The sequence below is a fragment of the Branchiostoma floridae genome, chromosome 6 (genome assembly GCF_000003815.2).
Source record: "Branchiostoma floridae strain S238N-H82 chromosome 6, Bfl_VNyyK, whole genome shotgun sequence".
Classification (NCBI taxonomy): domain Eukaryota; kingdom Metazoa; phylum Chordata; class Leptocardii; order Amphioxiformes; family Branchiostomatidae; genus Branchiostoma; species Branchiostoma floridae.
The window spans coordinates 24,564,524-24,587,299 of record NC_049984.1 but is presented as its reverse complement, the minus strand read 5'-3'; the positions used below and the strand labels follow the sequence as shown (position 1 = coordinate 24,587,299).

Below are 22,776 nucleotides of genomic sequence, written 5' to 3'. Positions count from 1 at the left end.
GGCTGCAACGGATCCGGAGGATAATCGAAATGTGTGACATTGTGCGAATCAGGCTGAGACCGAGCTAGCCATGTCAGAAAGCAGTCAGAAATAGATGATATCGAATTCGTACAACATAGAACATTCCATAGTAATACTAGCTATATCGATGCCGTTTCGGGGTCACTAGGTTTCGGGGTGGTTTTAATGTTCATATCTAATAGCACGAGTCATTTTAAATTTAGAATCTTAGAGTGCAAACGAAGTCATGAATCTCTATACAAGAAGGTCTAGATATCAGGTCCTGGTTACGCTTTGCGTAAATTCAGGAGGATCGGCAACGCTTTAAGTTGAATTCAGAAAGACTGGCAACACTTAACGTTAAATTTAGGAATACTGATGAATTTAATTTTCCCAAGTAAGCCTGCCTATATGTATACGTCACATGGAAAGCTTTCAAACTTTCCTATAGCTATATTTCTTTATGAAGAATCATACAGAAAGGAAAACAGATCTTCAAAAAAAAGGCATCTGAATCTTTAATATGCAACTTGGTTCAATGGTACAACTTGAAATGTTACAACATGGCACAGCTGAAAGGTCGAAAATAACTCTAAAATTTCAAAGTGAGAGATGCTTCGTCGTTGATACGCTGGTTTGGCTTTACATGAAGTTGCTTGTTTGTCGACACACAAGCCCCAAAGTACTAACAGGTACTTGTCTGAATTGGATGTCCCTGTAGCTCAACTGGTAGCGTCCTTGCGGTCAGCTCCTGGTCCCAATTATGGCTAGGATATCCCAGTTCAATCCTGGGAAGGGCACCTCGGTTAGGGCTGCACCTGTCTTTCGGAAGGGACGTAAAATGTGGGGCCCAGTTTTCATGGAGATACCTAAAGCTAAGGGCACGACCCGCCTTACGTTCAAATACGTGCTGTCTACGTGCCAAAACGTGGGCAATCTTTCGGGATCCGTAAGTGGTAAGTACCGCCTCCGTACGAACTCGTAGGGAATCCGACGTATATTTTGAAGCACGCGGACACGCCGTAGAACTTAACGTGCAGGCAAAACTTTGTGTGCCATCTGTCTGGATTTGCCCCCTGTACGTGCCAGTACGGGCGACGCGTCTGTCCTGTATAGCCTTAACGTTTTCAGGAATACGTGGTGGACGTGGCCTCCTACAAAGTCGTACGGACTAATTGCACGTACTGCGGGTTTTGCCCTTAGCTTAAAGCACATTGAGGGGAAGGACTAGCAACCCTTCCTTGTAAGAAATAGACCCTGCTACTGAAACAGCAAGGAAACGTGATGACATAAGTGTTACTACAGTGATGCGTACAAACTTGTCTCTACACTTCGCCAATCTTTTACAGATCAATTGCAAGTCTGAAGTAATCAACTTTAAGAGTCGACCAAGAAAGTTCTTGAAAGGCAATGTCCAGTTCCTAAACGAAAAATTCTTATTGTGGATACATATGATATTTGTATCTGAAAACTCCCGTATTAGGTGTGGTGACTCCCTATTTCAATAATTGAGGTATCTTACAGATGTCGCAGCATCTAATCAGAGTTCGTACGACACATCTTAAAAATGCCCCCAGCTTGAGACCGTACGTCGATCGTACGTCGAGTGTACGACCTTTAGAGAATTCGACGGTTACGATCTTCCCTCGGAACATCTACTTAAAGATCCCCCTAATACTTCGTTAGACATCCAGGTAATAAAATACACCAAAAACAATTACTCAAGCAACTGGATACGATTTTGGAAACGGTCAGACGTTTCAGATATATAATATTCAACATCTTTCGTCAGTGACACCAAGGAGGTTAAAAATCACCTTTGAAGTGATCTGGGAGAAACTAGTCTTTTATACCCTAACTGTAGATACAAAAGAGCTGTAGACAACTTTGGATGTCCAAAAGAAAACAAGGCAAGACAAGCTCAAGACAATTTTGGATTCCAATAGGTCACCAGAGCTAGATACCAGATCACTTCAGTGTCACTGACGAAAGATAGTCTCCCAAATCATATCCAGTTGCTTGTATGAGTACTATAAATGCATATTAAATGTTCCCAGTGGTTTTATGTTCGCGGTTTTCGCGTTGCAAATTTACCGCGTACCGCGAACTGAAAACCACCTCGAACATTTTGTCCATGGCAGTAAGAGACGACAGTGCATGGTGCTACCGTGAACTTAAAACCACCGCGAAAAGTCCTTTCCCCGCTACCGCGAAATCAAATCCCCGTGAACTTAAATGCAATTACAGTAACTGCTTTTTGGCGTATCCCCCCTAATACCATTTCACTGTCAGTTTGAGGTAACCTACGACTACAAACATGTAGATGATGAGGAAGACAATGACGGAGATAGAGTTATTGACGTCGCCTCTACGCGGCGTGCGTGAGTTCAGCGCGGCAGCGTAGTCGACGTAGTCGTTGCTGTCGTAGCTGGGGACGGGTGTGGTCATCATCAAATCCGACGCGTCGACGTCAGGCGAGCAGACGCACACACACGGCACGTTTGGTGGCACGTCTAGATCTCTTCCGTGTAGCGTGAAATAGCAAGCCGGTGGGCCGGCGTCGTCGTCCGAACACCCGTAGTAGTAGCAACGAGACACCGGTGTTGTCGAAACCGGCGGGGCTGGAGAGGTAACCCCCTCGTGGGAGTCTCCTACGTTTAGCGGAGGGCGGCGAGTTGTAGAACCCGCCGGGTGACCCGTAGCACTGGCGTGGTCAAACCCAGAAGAATTCTCTCTCCTCTTTCTGTCCGCTTGTCTCCTGTAGACCACGTAGTCCGACAGAGACCACTCCTGAACGGCGTTATCCCGTCGTACAAGCATGCCCGATGCCGCCGATCTCCCCTGCCTAAGTCTTCGGGCGAACTCAAACGAACGACCGCCGGAGTGTTTGTCAGTGTTCGGTGGGTTGATGTGGGATGGTTTTCTCGGTGCCTTCGTGGCCATACTGTCTGTGTTGCTCACTAGTAGTATCCCTTGCCACAACAACATGACGATTGCTTCCTGTAGCATCCATTGGAACGGCCTCATCTCATCTGACCTCACGGTCCCAGCACATCTGTGAAAAGAAGGGATAATAAAGGTACAAATGTGCTCAAAGTAGAAATTTATTGCAAGCCCAAACTTATTTAGGTCATGCAATACGTTTTTGAAGAGTAATCATCCAGGAATTCAATAATAGAAGTTGAATCAATCTCTGCTGGAAACTACAATGCCTTATATAATGTCTTATATAATGTCCTTGGTTTATTCAAACACTGTCCATTGTCTTTCATCAGTGAAATGAAAAATAAATTTTCATTTCACTGAAGAAAGACAGTGGAAGCTGTCTGAAACGTTTGAATAATTTAACATGATTGTAGTGTCCAGTAGAGAGATGGATTCAACTTCTGGTATGAGGCCATGTCAAGTTTATTATATGGATGACATCCTTTGTACGTGGACCTCAAGCATTGACGGCTTGGCGAACATTTCTACAAGAACTGCAACTTTTACCAATATAGTGATGACACGACGAAGATATATATATATATATATATATATATATATATGTATTTTTTTTTTTGGTAGGTGAGTAGATGTATGTTCGGCGTACTTCTCTTGTGACAACAGCCGGAATTCGAAGTCACGGCTTCCTAATCCAAAGCAAGAGCCACTGACAACTTTAAGCACGGCACGCTACTTTGAAATAGAAATTTAGCTAGCAAAGAATAATATTGATAGCACTCCGAAGTAATGTCCTAAAACAACTACCTGACTGTATGCACGTAAATCTTGACGATTAAATAAACTACGTGTATACATGCAAATCGTGACGATTGAATGAACTACGTGTATACACGCAACTCGTGACGATTGAATCACCAGTAAAACGCCGAATAACAAGATTATTCGCACTCCACAAAAGTTGTGTCCTATATTCATGGGCGCAAATACACTTAACCAGCGTTTGACGCACCACAGCTGCGTCAAAAGTAGGCAACAGCAAGTAAAGTTTATGGATGACGTCTTCTGCAGACTTAACATCTAATACAAGATGATGAAAAAAACACGATGGGTAAAACAATATATATCTAGATCTTCAAAATAGATACCTTGTACGCTGTAAGAAGCGACAAAACATACTTAGTATCAAAACAAACAAGTCTTTTATCTTTGTATTGAAAAAGTGCAGAAATATAAAGTGACACTATTGTAGTACTGATCGAGTAGTATAACCAACCAAATAGACATCTACAGTCCTGGGTGCCTACAGTCCTGAGCATTGGTGCCACTTTCATATATATATATATAATTACCACTAGTATCTAACTACTTTCACTGTTACAAAAAAGCCACGGCTACGTCACTTATGTCACTTTTACTGGTGGAATCAAGGCTATACATTTTGCTATTTCGGTACTTTCTCGTTATGTTCATCATTTACGGGGCGGATTATTTATTATTTTTCAAAATCTTTGAAAACATGAGCACGCTGAAGGTATCCATACAGTTTACGTCCTTTGGCCTTACTTATCAGTAAAGCTTCCAGAATAAACGAGGGGTGATCAATAAATTCTTATATAACTCAATTTTCGAGCTATAATTATAAACTATAAAAAAAACCATCATTAATTAAAGCTTTCAGATGGTACGAGAAGTGATCAATAAATTCTTCGCCCCACTATGAAAAAAGGGCACTTAACTCAAATTTGGCAATATGATTATAAACTATAAAGCTTTTTCCAAATGTGTACCAAAATTCCAGTCACTTTGATCACTACTTTGCGGGCGGCATCTACTAAAATATTAGGTGAGAGAGACGGAAAAAACATGGACAATTTAATTTTCGGCGTATAATTATAAATTATAGGCTAAGCCTTTTAAATTTCCGAATGCGTTCCAATATTCAAATCATTTTGATCACTACCTTGCGGGCGGCAACCAGTAAAATAAGGTGAGAGAGAAGGTAAAAAATACATGGACAATTGAGCTGCGACCTGAGACGTACAGGTCAGCAAGCTATGCTGAAAGTCAGATACCCACTTCTTTCTGCTTGAAATACAATGTCTTCGAATATTTCATGGCATGAGAAACATGACCCTCATAGCACTGATCGCAGCCTTGTTTTTCTCGCCACTTACCTAATGATTTAAAAAAGAACGAAGACTGGAAAGTAGTGTCCACAATGATTTTGTTATATTTGATATTGATAAAAGGCTTCGTACCATATAATTATATACATATTTGATCTTTTTTTTCATTTTAGGCTCAGGTTCGATATATTGATCACCCATCTTATTGGGTTATGCTGATAACACTATCATACAAGCATACAAAGTCCGCTGCAGTACCGTAGTGATCCGACTGGCGGTGAGTTTCAAACTTTACCTTTGTCACCTCATCACCTACCCACTAACCAAACATCCATCCACAGCTTCTCAAGTTACGCTGATAACAACGTGCACACACACGCGCGCGCACACACCCACCCACACACGCACGCACGCACACACACATACACCACACACACACACCACATACACACACACAAACAAATACACACCACACACACACACACACACACCACACACACACACACACACACACACAAACACACACCACACACACACACAAACACACAAACACACACACACACACACACACACACACATACACACGCGCGCACACCCACCCACCCACACAGGCACGCACACACACACCCACATACACACACATACACACACACACACACACACACACACACACACACACACATACACACACACACACACACACACACACACACGCACACACACACACACACATACACAACCCATAGCCACTCCACCATAGCAAAACCGAAAACATCAACCTTCTTGCCGAAAGTAGAATCATGACAGAGATTTCCACGCATCAAACGGATGTAAAAGATCGTTTGGCTTGATAACGGTTTATTTCTATCCTCCGTCGCCTTGACTCGATGGCTTACGCATGATTAGAATGCGTTTGCCTCTCGGCGATTTGACCCGGGTTTAGTTTTTACTCGGAGGGCCCTTAAATCGAATCATGTTGGATGTCAGGAGGTCTGATTCAATATGACCTGCCATTATTTTCTATAATTAACTTCCAAACCTTCTATTTGGATGTCCCTGTAGCTCAACTGGTAGCAGCCTCACAGTACGTTGAGCTCCTGGTTCCATTTAGTTAGTTAGTAGGAGACTCCGGTTTAACCCACCGAGGTGCCCTACCCAGGATTTGCATAACGGTTATGCAAATTCTGTTTAGAGCATCTCAGTTGGGGCTTTTAGAAGGGAAATAGACCCATGTTCGAGAAGGCTTAGTGTTTCAAGCACGCTGAAGGGGAAGGGTTAGCAACCACTCCCTGTAAAAACATACTAGATTGTCTTCATAATTTGCACTTCAATATGTACATCTCTGTCAAAGATACCTGCATGTTAGATATCATGGAAATCTGTCGGTCCTATGTTCCGTTATGCTCCTTGGATGATTTCGACCAGAATGCACATGCCCCTGCAGTTCCAGAGCAAGCTGCTAGGAAGCCCAAACGTACATCACTTCTTCCTTACTTCACAAGCTATCTGCCATTTTTAATAAAAAGCGTGTTCGGTCAAAAGATACAAAAATTGAAGTTCAAGGTCACACACTAGGGGCCCAAAATCGACCCTGACCTTCGTCTTTGTAACACCTACCCACATAGCAAATACACAATCCATCCAGAGGTTCTAGAGTTATGGTGACCAGAAATATCCGGAAATACAAACACACAGACAGAAATACAAACACGCAGACAGACACACCAAAAACTATCCCTCTATTTTTCATGGAGGTAAAACGATTCTAATACAGCCATGAAACTCGCTGACTTATGTGCCACTAGGCCAAAGTGCCGTACGGTACAAAGCAAACAGAGATAGTGGCGGGGCGTGACATTTTTTGGCCCCTCTATGCCATATACGGACGAGCGCTACGTATTTCCAGTAAGGGGGTGGAAGTGGGAGGGGGGCGGAAGCGAAGGTCGCGTAGTTGATGTAAAGGTCAGACGTCAGACGAAGTTACATGCACCCCAGCACACAAGGTCAACACACAAGGTCAACAGAGACGGCAGGTTCAGGTTCAGGGGTGACTACACAATTACATTTCCCCTATAGTGTACCCTACCCTGGGAGCCAGACAGGACCGGGTAGCTAGCGAGGTTTGTTAGCAAGTTTTGTGGGGGAGCCAAGGCAGTCAGCCCGACAATCTCACATTATCACTCCGGGGGAGTTTAAGCCCGAAGGGTAGGTCCTTAAGCTGCCCGATCCCGGATGGCCTCCAGGGTACCTATAGTCAAATGTGTCATTATCTCAATAGTTAAATATATTGAGCTGTGATCTGAGGTGTGCGGGTCAACTTGTTCTACTCAAAGTCAGATACCCACTTTTTTTCTAGTTGGAATGCAAATACAATCCTCTTGGAACACTTTGACACTTGTCTTCGTAGATTTCATGGCATGAGGAACACAAACCCCACAACTCTGATCACAGTTCAGCCTTGTTTTTCCTCGCCACTTTCCGACTGATTTTCAAAAAGGGCGCGCGCCGGCGTCGACTGGAAAATAATGACCACAATCGGGTGGACATTGATGAAAGGCTGCTTACTATCTAATTATGACCTAAAATTTGAGTTGTGCACTTTATATTTGGGTGAGGCCTAGAATTTATTGATCACCCCTTATACATCTTTCGGTTGTAACACAGACCATGCGGACTACTTCAAACACGTTATATCCAGGTCACATGCCAATCACTATGTGTGTCAGCCGTTATAGCTACAAATTAACCTCCTAGATCAGTTTAATGGAGCTTTTCATCACGACAGATCGAACATGCCAGAGGCCAAGCAGCAAAGGAATACGGAAGTAGTTTTAATGGAATTTTTTCATTGCTCTCATTGTCACAGATATACTACATGTCGATAGATGGAAATATGTGTTACGTAGATATGAAGAAAAAAGAAGAAAAAAAATTATGTGCCATATGTTTGAAGTCTCGGCCGGGGATCGAACTCGCAAGCTATACAATACCGTCAATGCAAGGCGGACACTCTAGTTCCTACCCAACTGAGTACGCTAGATATAAAGTTCTAGGGCTGTGTGCCGGTACAAAACTGAGTATTCTCATTGGACCGGTCCAGAAAAACTGGACCTGAAAAATTCGGTCAACGGATGTTGATTCGGAAAATGAACAGATGAGATCAGGCATTCACACGTTTCGGGGCTTACCGATCGAGGAAAATAACAAGAGCGAAGTAATTTGTAGAGAAATGGACCATTGTTTTGAGTATCGCCCATTCACAAGTTTTCACAAACAATTAGGTCCGGGTCCGGACCTGGACCTGATCCTCTGGACCTGAACCGTACCTGCACCTGAATTCATTTCTGCACCGGTACCCTCCTCTACTTCAAACCCAAAATTTGAACAGTTATTTCTTGGCGAGGCTCAGATCTAACTGAACACGCCTCCTATAACTGTTTGGACATAGACAGTCGTCAAAACCAGTTCGTCGTCTGTCAAGCCTGCCAATCACACAAATGATGACAAATAGTTCTTCTACTGGGCTGTACCATTCCAAACATTCAGGAGGGGATACTTAGGTATTCTTTTTTATCAACTTGGCACGTACAAGTAGGTGAACTTCGCATATACGATAAAGCGTTGATAGCAAAGTGTTTGAAGATGTTCTAATTAAGAACAGATATCTTCAGAGATATTTTCATGAAAAGGAAAGATTCCCCCGCCATTTTTCTGTAATGGAATATCTCACCTACCGAGCGCTCTTATCAAATAGTGCGGTTTGCCGTTTAAATATAACTCAGTTGATCTCACGCAATGGCTCTAAGGCCTAGCATGCAAAGAAAATACTGTGTTTCCTGTTAACGTTTGGATCGTGAAAAACATAGGGTCGGTAGCTATGGATTTTTTTACTGAAGTGACCCATACAGTTTATGCCACCCGTGTATATTCTATGAATGACATCAGCGCACTCATTAATTCATTTTCGCCTAAGGCCACACCGATTTAATTTCTTGGTTCACGGATTCGCTCGCTCCTATTTTTTGGGGAAAAAAAATAAAAATAAAAATTACCACTCAGCAAATTTTCACCATTAATGAAACCATTCACCAACTTTCTGGTGTAGCAAATTGGCCTTTATATTATAAGCTCCTTAAAGTGTGGGTACAGGTGCTGTTACTGTACAAAAATAGTGTTTTTGTACTTTTTTCAAGCTGAAAACTTTTTTTCTTTATGTTTTGGATTAGCCGTTACCTTTACCCCAACCTTTTTACAATTTTTATTTTTATTTTTATTTCGCCCTCTCGCTCCATATTTTTTATGAAAAAATCCGTGAACCAAGAAATTAAATTGGTGTGGCCTAATTTTGAAAAAAAAAAATCCACTCAGGAGATGTTCAACATGACAAGAAAATATCAAATTGGAATAATGTGTCATGTGATTGTACCTGTAGAATGTGACACAAATGTGACAGCCATTCGATTGTAGTATTAGAAATTAAACTAGTCCAGTAGTTGTAGAAGTGACACCTATGCACTATGTGGTGGCCTTGAGTGTAGTTTCCAACTTTAAGCTAGGAAGTGATACTAGTCCATTGCACAATTGTGTACTTCTTCAATACAAAGAACATCATGTTTTATATATCTGACACTGCAATAGTCATTACAGCGTTTCTGGTATCTATTTTGAAAATTTATGATGCTGTTTTTAAGATTACAATATTATGTTAGCTACAAATTCTTTACATTGACTCTTCAGTGAAAGTGTGAAATACAGGAAACATATTTTAGATTTCGCGACCTACATTGTGAGATCGATAATTTTATGTCCTTTGCCAGCCGGCGACCTAAAAAAAGGCTTGGGTTGGTAAAGCTTGTACACCTTTATTCGTAGGGTAACCTATATCCGTTGTATTTAAAAACAGGGTATTTGGGGATATCAAGTAACCCAGTAGTGGTTTCAAACGGCAACATTTTCAACATATTACAGTTTGAATCCATTGTCCATCGACTTGACATTCCTGAGTACCATTTTTATTACAAAAAACGAATATAGGTTACCCGCGGATAAAGGTGAACCAGCGTTAAGTTTTTGCTAGGGCCGGTCGGGTATCCGGAAACATAACAATTCTTTTCCTAGGCCTAATTCTTTGTTTACGCTGCAAGGTCTGCGTCTGGAAAAAATAATTGACTTACAACTCGAATCACGTTTCCTGGAATCCACTAAAGCAATTTATCATCCAACGTAGCTCACGTATGTTTGCGTAAAACAATCAACTTGCATGCTTGCAGTGGTTTGATTTGCGAGCACGTATGCTCTAAAAAATTCTCGTGAACGGCAGTGTTTCACATCCAAGTGTTGAAATGCTGCCTGAAGAAGTTTGTCTTACAAATCTAATGAACACTTCCGATGTTAGTGAATAATTCTATCAGGGTAGATAATCACTGAGAAACGATATTCTTTATTCATAACCATATCTACAATCACAGCCGTTTTATAATTCGGAAAAATAAACTGTTTTCTCAGCTGAAGAAATTTTATTCACTACATTTTTGACCGAATTTCTAGGTGCTCTTCAGCTATCTGACGCGATTGCTATATGCAGACACGTGATTTTTCGCGCTCGTGACGTCAGCGCTGGGTCAAAGTTCGTCAGAAGTCGGTCCGGTCCCCCATCCCAGTTGTATAAAGATATACATCTGTGATAATCATTGTAGATATATATATATATATATATATCTTGGTTGTGAATAAAGAATCTTGTTATCATAATATCATTATTTTATTGAGAACCCATCTTTTGTTAAATTCGGATGATGCGGTATAAAATCTCACTTTTAAATGTTGCATTTTCGATTACAGGTCCAGGAAAATTTAGGTCGGTAGGTAGGGTTTCGGCCGAAGTTGTCAAAAACACACTGATTGACAGTGTTAAACTGAAATACATCGAACAGTAGTATTTTCAACATATTCCAAGACTAAGAATACAGTACAATTTTCTATTTCAACACAAATGAGTAAAACATACCGGAAAGCGATTTTACAACATCTTTATCGCTCATACGTCAGATCACAAATCTTATGTCCCTTGCCCGATAGCGGTTGACCAAAATAAACCTAGGGTCGCCAGGTTTTTGCTAGAGTCGTTCATGTAATTGGAAAAACGACATTTTTCGACCTTATTTAACCTCCCCTAATGCAGTTCTGATTCATCCCCTACAAACATAAAAGCCAAAGGGCCTTTTAATATAGCAAGGGGCTTTAGGGAAATTAATGCCTTGGATTACATAACATACTTTTAGGTGTCTTTTGGGGGTTTTGCTAACCACGGTTCAAGACTATTCACCACTGTTAGATTCACAGCTTAAACCCCTCAGTGGTCCTTAGAGCATCACGTGACCCCATCTGGAGCACATCTGGTTTTGTACCTGATTTTATCGTCTATGCATAACAATGTATGCACTGAACCATAATTCATATAACATATCGCAGTAATGTATAATTTATTCAGAAGGAATTCCGGTGAATTTTAAAGCAAGGATGAGGGGAAATTGATTCGATCTTGATTGGTCTTAATGAAACGTATGATAATCACTACCCCTCCCTTAGGAGTCCTGTGATCGTTTCAAATATCTAACGGTTATAACGGTTATGTCTGACAACAACTAGACTGGTGTAGCTCTTACCAGTTCCAACCGAGCCCTTATTCAAATTTACTTACTACCCACGTGTCAAATATCATAACAATCCATCCTGCAGTTCTTTCAAGTTATGCTGACCACAAATATTCGGAAACACAAACAGAAACGCAGACAGACATACACTGAGACAGACACAACGCCAAAATACAATATCTCAATTTCTAACGGAGGCAGCAACAAGAAAGAAGAAAATGTTACGACGCAGTAAAAAAGCTACACAAAACTGGATCAAAGCATGCAACAAAGCATTACTGGGGGGCTGGTAGCAAACCACCCTTCGTGATGACGTCATTCTGATGTCACCATGTATTCAGCAACAACAACACCGAATATCTGTAACGTTCCCTCTCGTTCTACTTCTTTTACTGTATATATTTGTCTGCCGGCTACCATGAACGCTATATCCGCAACACTTACCACTTACATGCTTGTCCTATGCGTACTGATGCATGGCGTATCAGCATATTCCGTCAGTCTCAAGAAACTCCGGATCCTTTAAGAATTAGTACTCCCTCAGAAACCCTTTAAGACAGTGTTGCCTCGATTCTAAAGAGTCTGTGGTAGCAAGACGATACATGGATGTCTCGGTCTCTCTCGCTGAGTCCCGGTACTCTGACTAGAACGAACCGGTGTTGTGTAAGTAGCTAGGATTAAGTCTCTGTCAGGAAGGCGACCGGGCGAGCAAAACAAACATTCTCGGCATGGAACCAATGTAGCACCCGGCCGGCCCACAAGATGCCAGCGCCGCTACGGGGACGGCTATATTTAACTCGAGACTGGTTGCGCTTTGGGAGCGGTGCGGTGCTTTGGGAGCGCCACGTGGATGCTATGTTTGGGATAATGGTTCCTAGTCACGTGACCACGTGACGTCATCACATGTTTGACGTCATCTTCTGGTGTCTACACGATCGACTCAAAAGCAAATAGACCGATCCCATAAAGCTCCGCCCACATTCGTCAAAACGTAGACATCTACATATGTGACTGACGCTCCTATTGGTCGAACAGCTAATCGCTGTACTCTCATTGGTTGAATAGAAAACTGTGATGGACAGGCAAAAATGGGTGTATTTAGCGCTGACGTCATTCCGCTTAGGTCCTGTATTTGCTGGATGACGAGTGTCGAAATCCATGGCGGTTATTTTTGGGCGGGAAGTGTACACATGGATTAACAGTGCTAGGATCATAGGAGTGGGTTCGTGTGTCGTAACGCTAACTGCAGTATTTAACACTCTGTTGCAGGGTATTTGGTCCAGATCCCAGAGGTCCTGGGTTCGAATTCTGTCATGCCACCGATCTTGTGACTTTTAGAAAGGCACCTCTCTCACTCCACCCAGGTGTAAAAAATTAGTACCTGACTTTGGAGAGGTAAAAGGCAGTGGAAGGAGAGGGATGGGCTCCACCTTCTAATTTACTGTATACTCTAGACACAGTGGATAACAACCCACTGCCCCTAAGGCATCGAAAAGGTGATGGGACTACAAATGTATATTGAACTAATTCATCAACTTGACAGCAGTGCTATGTTTTCCTTCTTTATCCAAAAAAGCAAAATAATAAATGAAGAGCACCAAGAACACTCTATACTACAGAAAAGGCCGCGACGTTATTCACAGTTTTTTTTAAATAACCATCGATTCACTATATAACACTACTTCACTTTTATTCGTGAGGTAACCTATATCCATTGTTTTAAAATTGATAATTAGGGATATCAAGTCAACGGTTGGTGGTTTCAAATTGCAAGATATTCGATAAACGGTTTGAAATCACCGTCAGTCGACTTGCTATCGCCAAATACTTTGTGTTTTTTTCTACAAACAACGGATATAGGTTAACCCACGAATAAAGGTAAACTAGCGTTAGCGTTGGGACTACATAATATGTTTTAGCCTGGTATTCAAAGCTTTAATACCAAGTCTACCTTTTGCAAATGATTTGCGAAATGAGGACGGAATAGATCCGACTGAATGTGATTAGGCCAAGCTAATTCAACTGTATGGATGACATCCCCTAAAGACCACAAAAACTAATGCGAGAGGGCGAAAATGAATAAAAATCAAACCAAACAAGTGGCCGTAGGTAACCCACTCTGTGACGTATTTGTGGTTTGCCAGTTGTGTCGTTTTCTATGGTGACATTGTATTTATAATTATAGCCATATTCCTCTAATAAACCAACAACCATTGGCCAATGGCATCAGATGTTCCGTAAATTTACCACAAATGCGTGATAATTATGATACTCAGAGTAGAACGAAATTTGTCAGGAATACCAGAAACAGTTGGTCCACAATGTCAGCTGTTGTCGTACACCTGACACATAACACGACGAACATTTGTTCAATCACATATGTTTAACGTACATATTGATGCCAAATATGTAAAAAAATTCCAGTACATACCAACGCAACATTGGCACGTAACACAGGGGGAACACGAAACAACTAACAGCACACACACCTCTTTGCATAGAGTCCTTATCATCCTATATTGTTTAATTAGTGATGATGATGATATTTAATTGGTAGAATCTTATAACCCTATTCTGTTTGATAAGTAGAATTGTAAGATATATTCTGTATTCTTTCTCTTTTTTTTTATTTTGTATTTTATAGTTGGCCATAAGACTTTTTGTAGTGTCAATAAAGCTTGTATTACACAGTTAATAACAGACCAGGTCCCCAAAGACACAAGTAGATAAATACAGTTCATTATCATATTCAAAATTGTCCATGATACCCCCAAACAGTTGATCTACGACGTGAACTGTTCCAGGATAAAAAAAATCTGTTAAGGGATACCACTATCGCGACACATAACCTACCCTCGCTCTCTGCTTGGGGATAAGCTGATTACCAAATGCCGAAACCACGTTGCCTGTTCCAAAATATCGAAAATATATGGGCAATTTCTGAAGTTATTACATCGATTATAATAACAGCTACAGCGAGTACAGACGACACGCCAAATCACATACGAATGCGGCAAACGGAACATACACACCCGAAAATAGTTTCATCAGGTTGGTAGAATATAGGATATAAGAGACTTCTTTTTTACACAACCAGCAGGTACTTACACAGCTTACGTTTCGATGTCTCTCAGACACCTTCGTCAGAGCTTCTAGCTGGAGTTCTGTTTCTCACCGCTATATGTAGCGATGTAGGTGGCGCTTTTGCGGCGAGAACACAATCCAGACCTGGCTAAGCTTGTATCCCCCTCGTCCCGGTTCATCAACATTCGAACATACAGATATAGGTGCGAACACTCACCACATAGACCGTTCACAATACTCTGTCGACGGAGGTTTAATACCCTCCAGTCACACAGTAATAAATTCGCTAATATAATATTTCAAAACTACAGAAACACAAAGCTTGTAACACAAGCACAAATTAACCAAAGAAAACGCATAAGGTGTATCAAAGACGTAGCAAGACTTTATTTGCGTATTAATTTAAGACGGTAGGTTCATGTGAATCAAAGGAGGAAGGTTGTCTTGTTCTTTCTCTTTCATCTTCTCTCAAAGGAGAAGCCGAATTGACAAGTGTATCATCTTAAAGGAGTCCTAACCTTTACAAGAGGGTGCTATTTTCCCGGAGATATTAATTTTAGGAAGTAGAACCTGCATGCTAATTGACATTAAAATTGAAGAGGATTCACTCTTTACTTCTGGATACTTTAAAAATTTTTAATAGACGTTTCGAAAGGAGTCCACCTTTCTTCATCAGTGAAGTGAAAATGAAGTTGTACAATTTCTCGGAACAAGGAATAATTTTTATGTTCTGAATAAACAAAACAGGTAACGGCTAAGGTGTCTAAAATAAACAACACAGGTAACTATTGAGGTGTTATAAAACCATTAATTACTTCAATACATTATTATGCGATAAGATACCCACTCGTCTCGCCCACAACAAACAGCCTTCAATATTGTGCTAAACTCCCCAAGTACTCTTTAATTCAATTAAGTAAGCTGAATACAATGTGCCCGACATGGCCCGACAAAACTTCGGTTACAAAACCTATTTGAGGGGCGATTAAAGACTCTTAAGTTGTTTTGTGTTGTTTGATGTCTTGTGAACAATTGGCCGTCTTGCTGTGCACATCGCTCCTCATTTATGCCGAAAATATTATAAATATTCACAATAAAAGAAGTGTCTATCCGTATAGGATGGGTAGGGTATGCATGTGTTTAGTGAAATTTACAGACACACCTCGAGTAATTCACAGCAAGTAAATTCTACAGCAAGCTTACTGATTGTGAATTCATTGATACCGAATCTTCTGGAGTTTAGAACCCCTTTGATCAACCATATTCCTCAACTCACCGAAATGTTCTTTCTTGTTACAGAAAAAGTAGTGCGTAGTGTCTTGGTAGCGCGTCTTAAAAATTGTCTGTGACACTCTCTGGTCTACGCTAGTCTTTCCTAAAGCCGTGCATGAACTTATAATAGAAAAGCTGCCAGTGTGTTTACATTCTGCTAGGGTGCATTTTGTGATACCACCAAAAATAGGGAAACCACAGTGTGAATTGTATTTTTTAGATTCAGACTTGTTTCAAGAGGATTAGATAGGAAGCAAGCAAAGCTTATCGAGGTCTTTTCCTCATACACATAAACAAAAATAAGGACAAGACTGCAAGACTGCATTCGAAGTTAATTGTATTTGCGCAATTGCAGCGTATATAAATGTCATGATTCTGAGATAATGTACTAAAATGTGCATCTCAATCTCAATAGCGTAAAAATTGCAATTGTGTGTGTGTGGTTGTTATTTTCAGAATATTTCGGGTCTTGCCACAAAATTATACTTTGGGTACCTTAAGGAGATGACGCAGAAGATGTGACGTAAAATACACAATCAGCTTCGCTCGTCACGCCCTATTTACGTCAGTACGATTACGCCGAGAGTCCCAAAGCTTATCAACGACGTCTGCAAAATCTGTCAACGGAAGCTTGGAATGATACCTCCGGGCCTTTTTGCTATTCACACGTTATTGCCTTCGTGTCGATGTTCGTACGGAGTTTTAATTAGGTCATGTTGATTTGATGATGTGGATGACATCAGCGCGCGCGTCAATTCATGTCCGCTTCAAAGGAACCCTTCGACCATACTTTAAGTCGTATCAAGCAGCTGTAAAATGAGCCAATAATATATGCCGCAATTGTAAGTTCCAAAAGAAGCCGGAAAACGGATACCAATGTCGTAAAATTGCAATGTCAAACCGAAAGTCAAAGAAGATGTGAAAAAGGTAAAATCAATTATTCTGTACACCATACAGTTATTGTTTTATGTGGTGTTTACAATGCGGTCCCAGACGCAAATGAGTACAATGTAAACCAGTCAGAATTGCCCTGAAGAAGGTGACAGACTGTTACCTAAACGCCATTGGAAATAAAACAATTAACGGTTGATGAATACAAAAATCTCTTTATTCCGAGTGACGTACCAACCTAGCGAAACTACTCACGGTTTAGAATATGTCCTTTTTCTGGTAGCACAATGTTCAATACTCAATTTGTTTATTCAATACTTTTGCCCGCCCACATGTATTGTGTCTCGGGCCTGTGCGAGTCTTATTGTCAGTTGTGCGGCGGAGTGTGAGCCGATTCCAGAAGCTTCATCGTAAGTACAAAATGTCTAAACCCTAGCTCGTTCTCCATTTGTTATATGCGGTAGGTTTGTCACGTTAACGTTATAGCAAAATACAACGTTGATGCATCGGTGAATGTTAGATATCAATTTGATAGCAAAATACCACAGTTACTCGAGCAACTGGATGTAATTTTTAAAGTCAGACGTTTCTCAACAAGGCGATATTCCATTAAAAATAACTGTTCCCGCAATGGCGCAAATCTATGCCTTTTCCACGATGAAAGAATTGAAAATTAATGACAGTGTAATCATAAGTCAGTAATTGTAGCATATCGGTATGTGATGAATCTTTAAGATTTAAGAAAACAAGCTACTTGACAAAGGACGTTAAAACAATACAAAACCTAATATCCCAATTAGGGCAGACCGACAAAAAAGCCAGCGACTTCACCAACGATATGCTCCACAGTTCCATGAAGACGGTGTAGCTTTCTGAATTAATACATTACCTATAAAAACTGATACGGTGTATAGACACTAACGGACGACATGCCAAACTAAAAATTTACATACGATTGCAGTAAGGCAAGACAACAAACTACTCCGAATCTTAGTACTGATATGCATTGTTTGGTATGAGGTGATGACTGGTAGGCTGCCTCATCTACATAGAGATTAATTTGTTTGTCTGTCTGCTGACGTTACATACAGGGTTTTGTTTTCAGTGGGCGGTAAACTCGTTAAGTGCACACAGTCGAGATTTAGAAAAAAATATTCGAGTATATGGCCCACAATAAGGCATTTTAAAAAAAGATCAACATTTTAAAGCAAGGAGTAACTCTATCTGATATGACAGTTTGATATATATCATGTTGGTCTTTTTTTTCATTTTTCCTTTCTTTGTTAACGGTATGATAAAATAATGCTTCGCTCGTCGGTATCAACAAAAATCATGCAAAAACTGATAAATCTTACAACCAAATTAGAAGGTACTGCCACAAATGTTCGTATAAGATAATAACAAAATCAAAGCAATTACAATATAACAAAGTATTTCACTTGCGCAAGTGACGAAAATGGTATAAAGCAGATAATCAGACAGTCATAACAGGTTATAAATCGAGAACAACAACATAAGCAGCAAATGCAATACACGAAATGTTCTTAGACAGTGCCTCATATCACATTTCTTTCTTCAGTTTTAGAAATATTGATAACTTTAGAAATATTGATAACATACACAATTGTGAGTCCTTTTTAAGTCATAAACAAGTTTTAAAAATTGTCTATTGGGCCACAGTGATTGTAAAGATTCTGTTTTTCATGTCTTGAGGGTTGAACAGTTTCACAAATAATACAGAGGCCAGTGATACAAAGATGTGTGTCCTTTTTAAGCCACACCCAAGTTTTGTAAATTGCCCAGTGGGCCACAATAATTGTAAACATAATTCTGTTTTTCAGGTTTTGAGGTTTCACAAATGACACAGAGGTTAGTGATACAAAGATGTGTGTCCTTTGTAAACAATACCCAGGTTTTATCAAATGTCCATTGGGCCACAATGGTTGTAAAATTTTTCTTATTTCAGGTCTTGATGGTCAATAATAATACCGGTACCACTACACATATACTATCGTGTCATCAAGAGCCATGGCAGAAGCCGCATCTTCCGACGCCACCTTCGTGAGTAAAATTACGGTAAATCTAGTCGCAGAAACTGCGCTACCTCTTTTCAACCAAGCTGGCAAAGGTGTCAATATCCACAACCCCGGTAGATGTGAGCACAAAAATGACGATGAACAGCTCTCTTCAAAAACGGATACTGCAGCTAAAGAAAGACAAACAATGGTTAGCAGCCCTGGTGATACATACGCTATTGCATACATATGCAAAGGCGATAGTACATGCAGTATGAAGCCAACGTCGGAAGGCACTAGAGCGACTCCTAGCAGCAGCAACGATAACGACATCCACTTAGCAGAGCATGGCTCATTCAAGAATGCTTCTGATACTTCAGGTTTCAAGAAAAGCAACAATAACTTAAACACAAAAGCCAGGAGTCCCAATCCGATGTACCCACACACCACCATCAACCCTCATCCGGTCTACTCACCAAACGATGTTAACCCTAATCCAATGTATCTACAAAGCACCATGGAGCCAAATAACATGAGCCCTGGACTCGTCTACAATCCACATTACACTGATGACAACCTCTACACACAGCCATCAACTAATACTCATCAGCAAGATAATGAACCAAACTTAACGCCAGCTAACAGTGATGACCATCCGTGCCTTCAGCCGTACGCTTTCGCACAACAGCAACATGATGATGATGAAGAAGAAAGTGTCACAGAGTCGACTGCAAACAATGAAGACAACCCCTGCATCCAGCCACATGCTGTCAGATGCATAGCAACCATAGCACCATCCGATAGCTGTGATGCCGTGCAGCCCTATGCTGTTAGATACCATGAAGATGTTGATGAGTCCGCGAGCAATGGCAGCATGTGCAACATACGACCGTTCGCAGTTAAATTCCAGGAAGATAATGAGCCTGCCATCGGGCCAGATGACCGTGACGTCATGCAGCCATACGCAGTTAAATTCCAGGAAGACAATGAAGCTACCATCGGGCCAGATGACTGTGACGTCATGCAGCCATACGCTGTTAAATTCCAGGAACACGATGACGAAGGTGGCAATGGCCCACAAACAACATGTGATGCTGCGTCCAAAAACAAAGAAACATCTGAAATTCCAGGAAACATCCAACCATATGCCGTTAGATACAAGGAACATGTCGACAGTGGCAATGATGTTGTCTCTGATGAAGATGACATTGAGCCATATGCGTCAGCATACATGGACCAAAATGACATTGCTTGCAACCCAACTTCATCGGAGGATACTCAACCAAAAGATCCATTCAAGAGACGAACAGCTGCTTCAAATAGCAACAACGGCGCCTCGACTATCCAATCGAGAAATTGTGCTCGCGTACTAGGCCCTGTGCGTGATGGTCAAAACGTGAATGAGAATTTACATGCTGTAAATCCAAATCCGATAAATGTGCCAAACGTCCAACAGCAACAGGAAGTTTGTGGTAAGTAATGTTTACATTTCATATATTTGTTCGGTCGATTGGCCTTTGTGCAAGACAGGATATAGAGAGAATTCAGTTGGTTCAAGAACAAGTGTGTGTGTATGTTTGTGTGTGTGTTTGTGTTTGTGTGTGTGTGTGTGTGTGTGTTTTTTTGTGTGTGTGTGCGTGTGAGCGTGTGTGTGCGTGTTGTGTGCGTGTGTTTGCCGAAAAAGTTTGCTTTGAGAAAGGCTTTGAGAGATCGAGGCTTTATTTGTCCGTTACCATTGATACAAAAACATATTGTATAATGCTAGCTTCCTGGACATATAATAAAGTACACACATGACATAACGTAACACATACAAATACATACAATTATTTACAGTGCAAATCATTCCTGTAGATATGGATCTATATAGGAAAGTTTTATTCGTGGCATTAGTTCTCGGTTTTGATAGTCTGAATGCTTCAACTTGTTAAAATCAAGTATGAATATGTATGTGTGTATGTATGTTGATAGTCTGTATGTGTGCTTACTGGCATGACGTGTCTTGTAACTGAGTTACTGTGTAGAACGGCAGGATGGATTGTGATGACATTTCGTATGTTGGTAGGTATTGGGAAGATGAAGGTCAATGTCAAGTTTGCCCCTCTGGTGTGTGACCTTGTCGCTTTTGATTTCACATATACTAGTCAACAATTTCAAGGTTTGATAGTGGTTTCTGTTCTAGGGTGTGGATATCACCGACCGAGCTTACTTGTAAAACCAGCTGTAGCCCTGACGCTGTTTATCGTCGGTGGGATCTTTTTGTCTTTATTCCACATCACATCTGTGGTAAGCCGTGGATCTTGCCTTTTTGTCATTTTGGGGGTAGTTTTCGACAATTTGTTCAGTCTAACATTTTATTATTGCTTCACAAATTCTAAGACATAGACATTTAGAAATTGTTGTTGTGCGCTATCGGTATGACAGCCTGGTCTAGATGATTGCAGCAGACTGATACCGAAATGCATTGAGCAGAAGCCTTAACGCTAGTTCACCTTTATTCGCGGGATAGCCTATATCCGTTGTTTTGAAAATATGTTATTTCGGGATATCAAATCCACGAACGGCTGTTCTAGGCTACAATATTCAAAGATTTTTTTTCTGTTGACTTAATATCGCTATAAAATGCCCCTTTTTTTTAAACAACGGATTTAGGTTACATCGCATATTTATAATTAGGCTCTTGCATCTTTTCAAGTACATGTAAAACATTTTGGTCAGCGTATAGATGATATATTACAGTGAACAAGCCAAATGAATATCATTTATCTCCAGCCAACAGCAGCAATGGATTCTCCCTCTACACCTGGTCAATCTGCTGCGGACACTGCCTCTGCCCTTGGTCACTCTACTGTGGACACTGACTTCACCACCGGTCACTCTACTGTGGACACTGCCTCTACCCTTGCTATGGACACTGACTCCACCTTTGGTCACTATGCTGCGGACATTGCCTCCACCCTTGGTCACTCTGCTGCGGACAATGCCTCCACTCCTGCAGCTGGTCACTCTGTCTGTTGCACGTCCAGCGAGACTACTATTGAAGATGGCATGATGAGGGTGTCCAAAGTACGTACAATATTTTCTACTTTTTATGTCATCAGACATTTCTATTCGGACGGTTAGCCTATGTTGTTAAACGATGTGCATGTTTGATTATACTATTTGTGTTGAATATTTTTAGACGACCAATGACTGCTTCTCTTTTTAAACTTTGATAAGCAGGTTCAACGTGCTGAGTACGCATGTGCAACGACAGGAATTGTGGGTAATATGTCAAAGGTGAAAGCTCCTGAGACATAAACAAATGACGTCTGGATATTGTTATGCAAATCTAGACAATTGTCGAGAAGAGAACTGTTTTTACAAGTCAGAGGTCTTCACCTTTGACAAATTACCGACAATTCCTACCACTTTCACATGCGTACTCCGAACGGTAAGCGTGCTTGTTCATTATATATTTTGGGGTGAGAGCCTGAGTAAATGTGTCACATGTACTTCTGCTGTCTTACCCCATACACTTGCTGTGGCACAGTCTAAATTTAAAGCCCTTCATACTGAAAATATTCTAAGCCAGCAACCGTTTGAAATAGTGCCAACATATTCTATTACAGACCGAAAATGCCGATGCATCCAAAACAACATCTACACAACTGTCGTCAGTCTCCAACAGTTCACAACGTGAAGGTGATTATCTTTTTTACGAAGGATAGTTATTAAGTAATGTACCACATTCATCGATCAGTTAATAGTGTAATAAGCTTTGCTATTTAATGATTAGCAAAGTCCCGT

The 22,776-nt window shown here is 40.9% G+C and overlaps 1 protein-coding gene across 1 annotated transcript; it reads right to left on the bottom strand.

The window, feature by feature from the left end:
* Positions 1–1,048: 1,048 nt before the first annotated feature.
* On the bottom strand, positions 1,049–12,620 carry LOC118418586. The gene is made up of 2 exons (XM_035824579.1): positions 12,170–12,620; positions 1,049–3,055 (listed from the first exon to the last, which is right to left on the bottom strand). The coding sequence occupies exon 2, from the start codon at positions 3,025–3,027 to the stop codon at positions 2,272–2,274; it is 756 nt and encodes a 251-aa protein (XP_035680472.1). The 5' UTR covers positions 3,028–3,055; positions 12,170–12,620; the 3' UTR covers positions 1,049–2,271.
* Between the last annotated feature and the right edge of the window lie 10,156 nt (positions 12,621–22,776).

Bases quoted from the DNA above. Each gene is read 5' to 3' on its own strand.
- LOC118418586 (XM_035824579.1), bottom strand. From the start codon at position 3,027: ATGAGGCCGTTCCAATGGATGCTACAGGAAGCAATCGTCATGTTGTTG.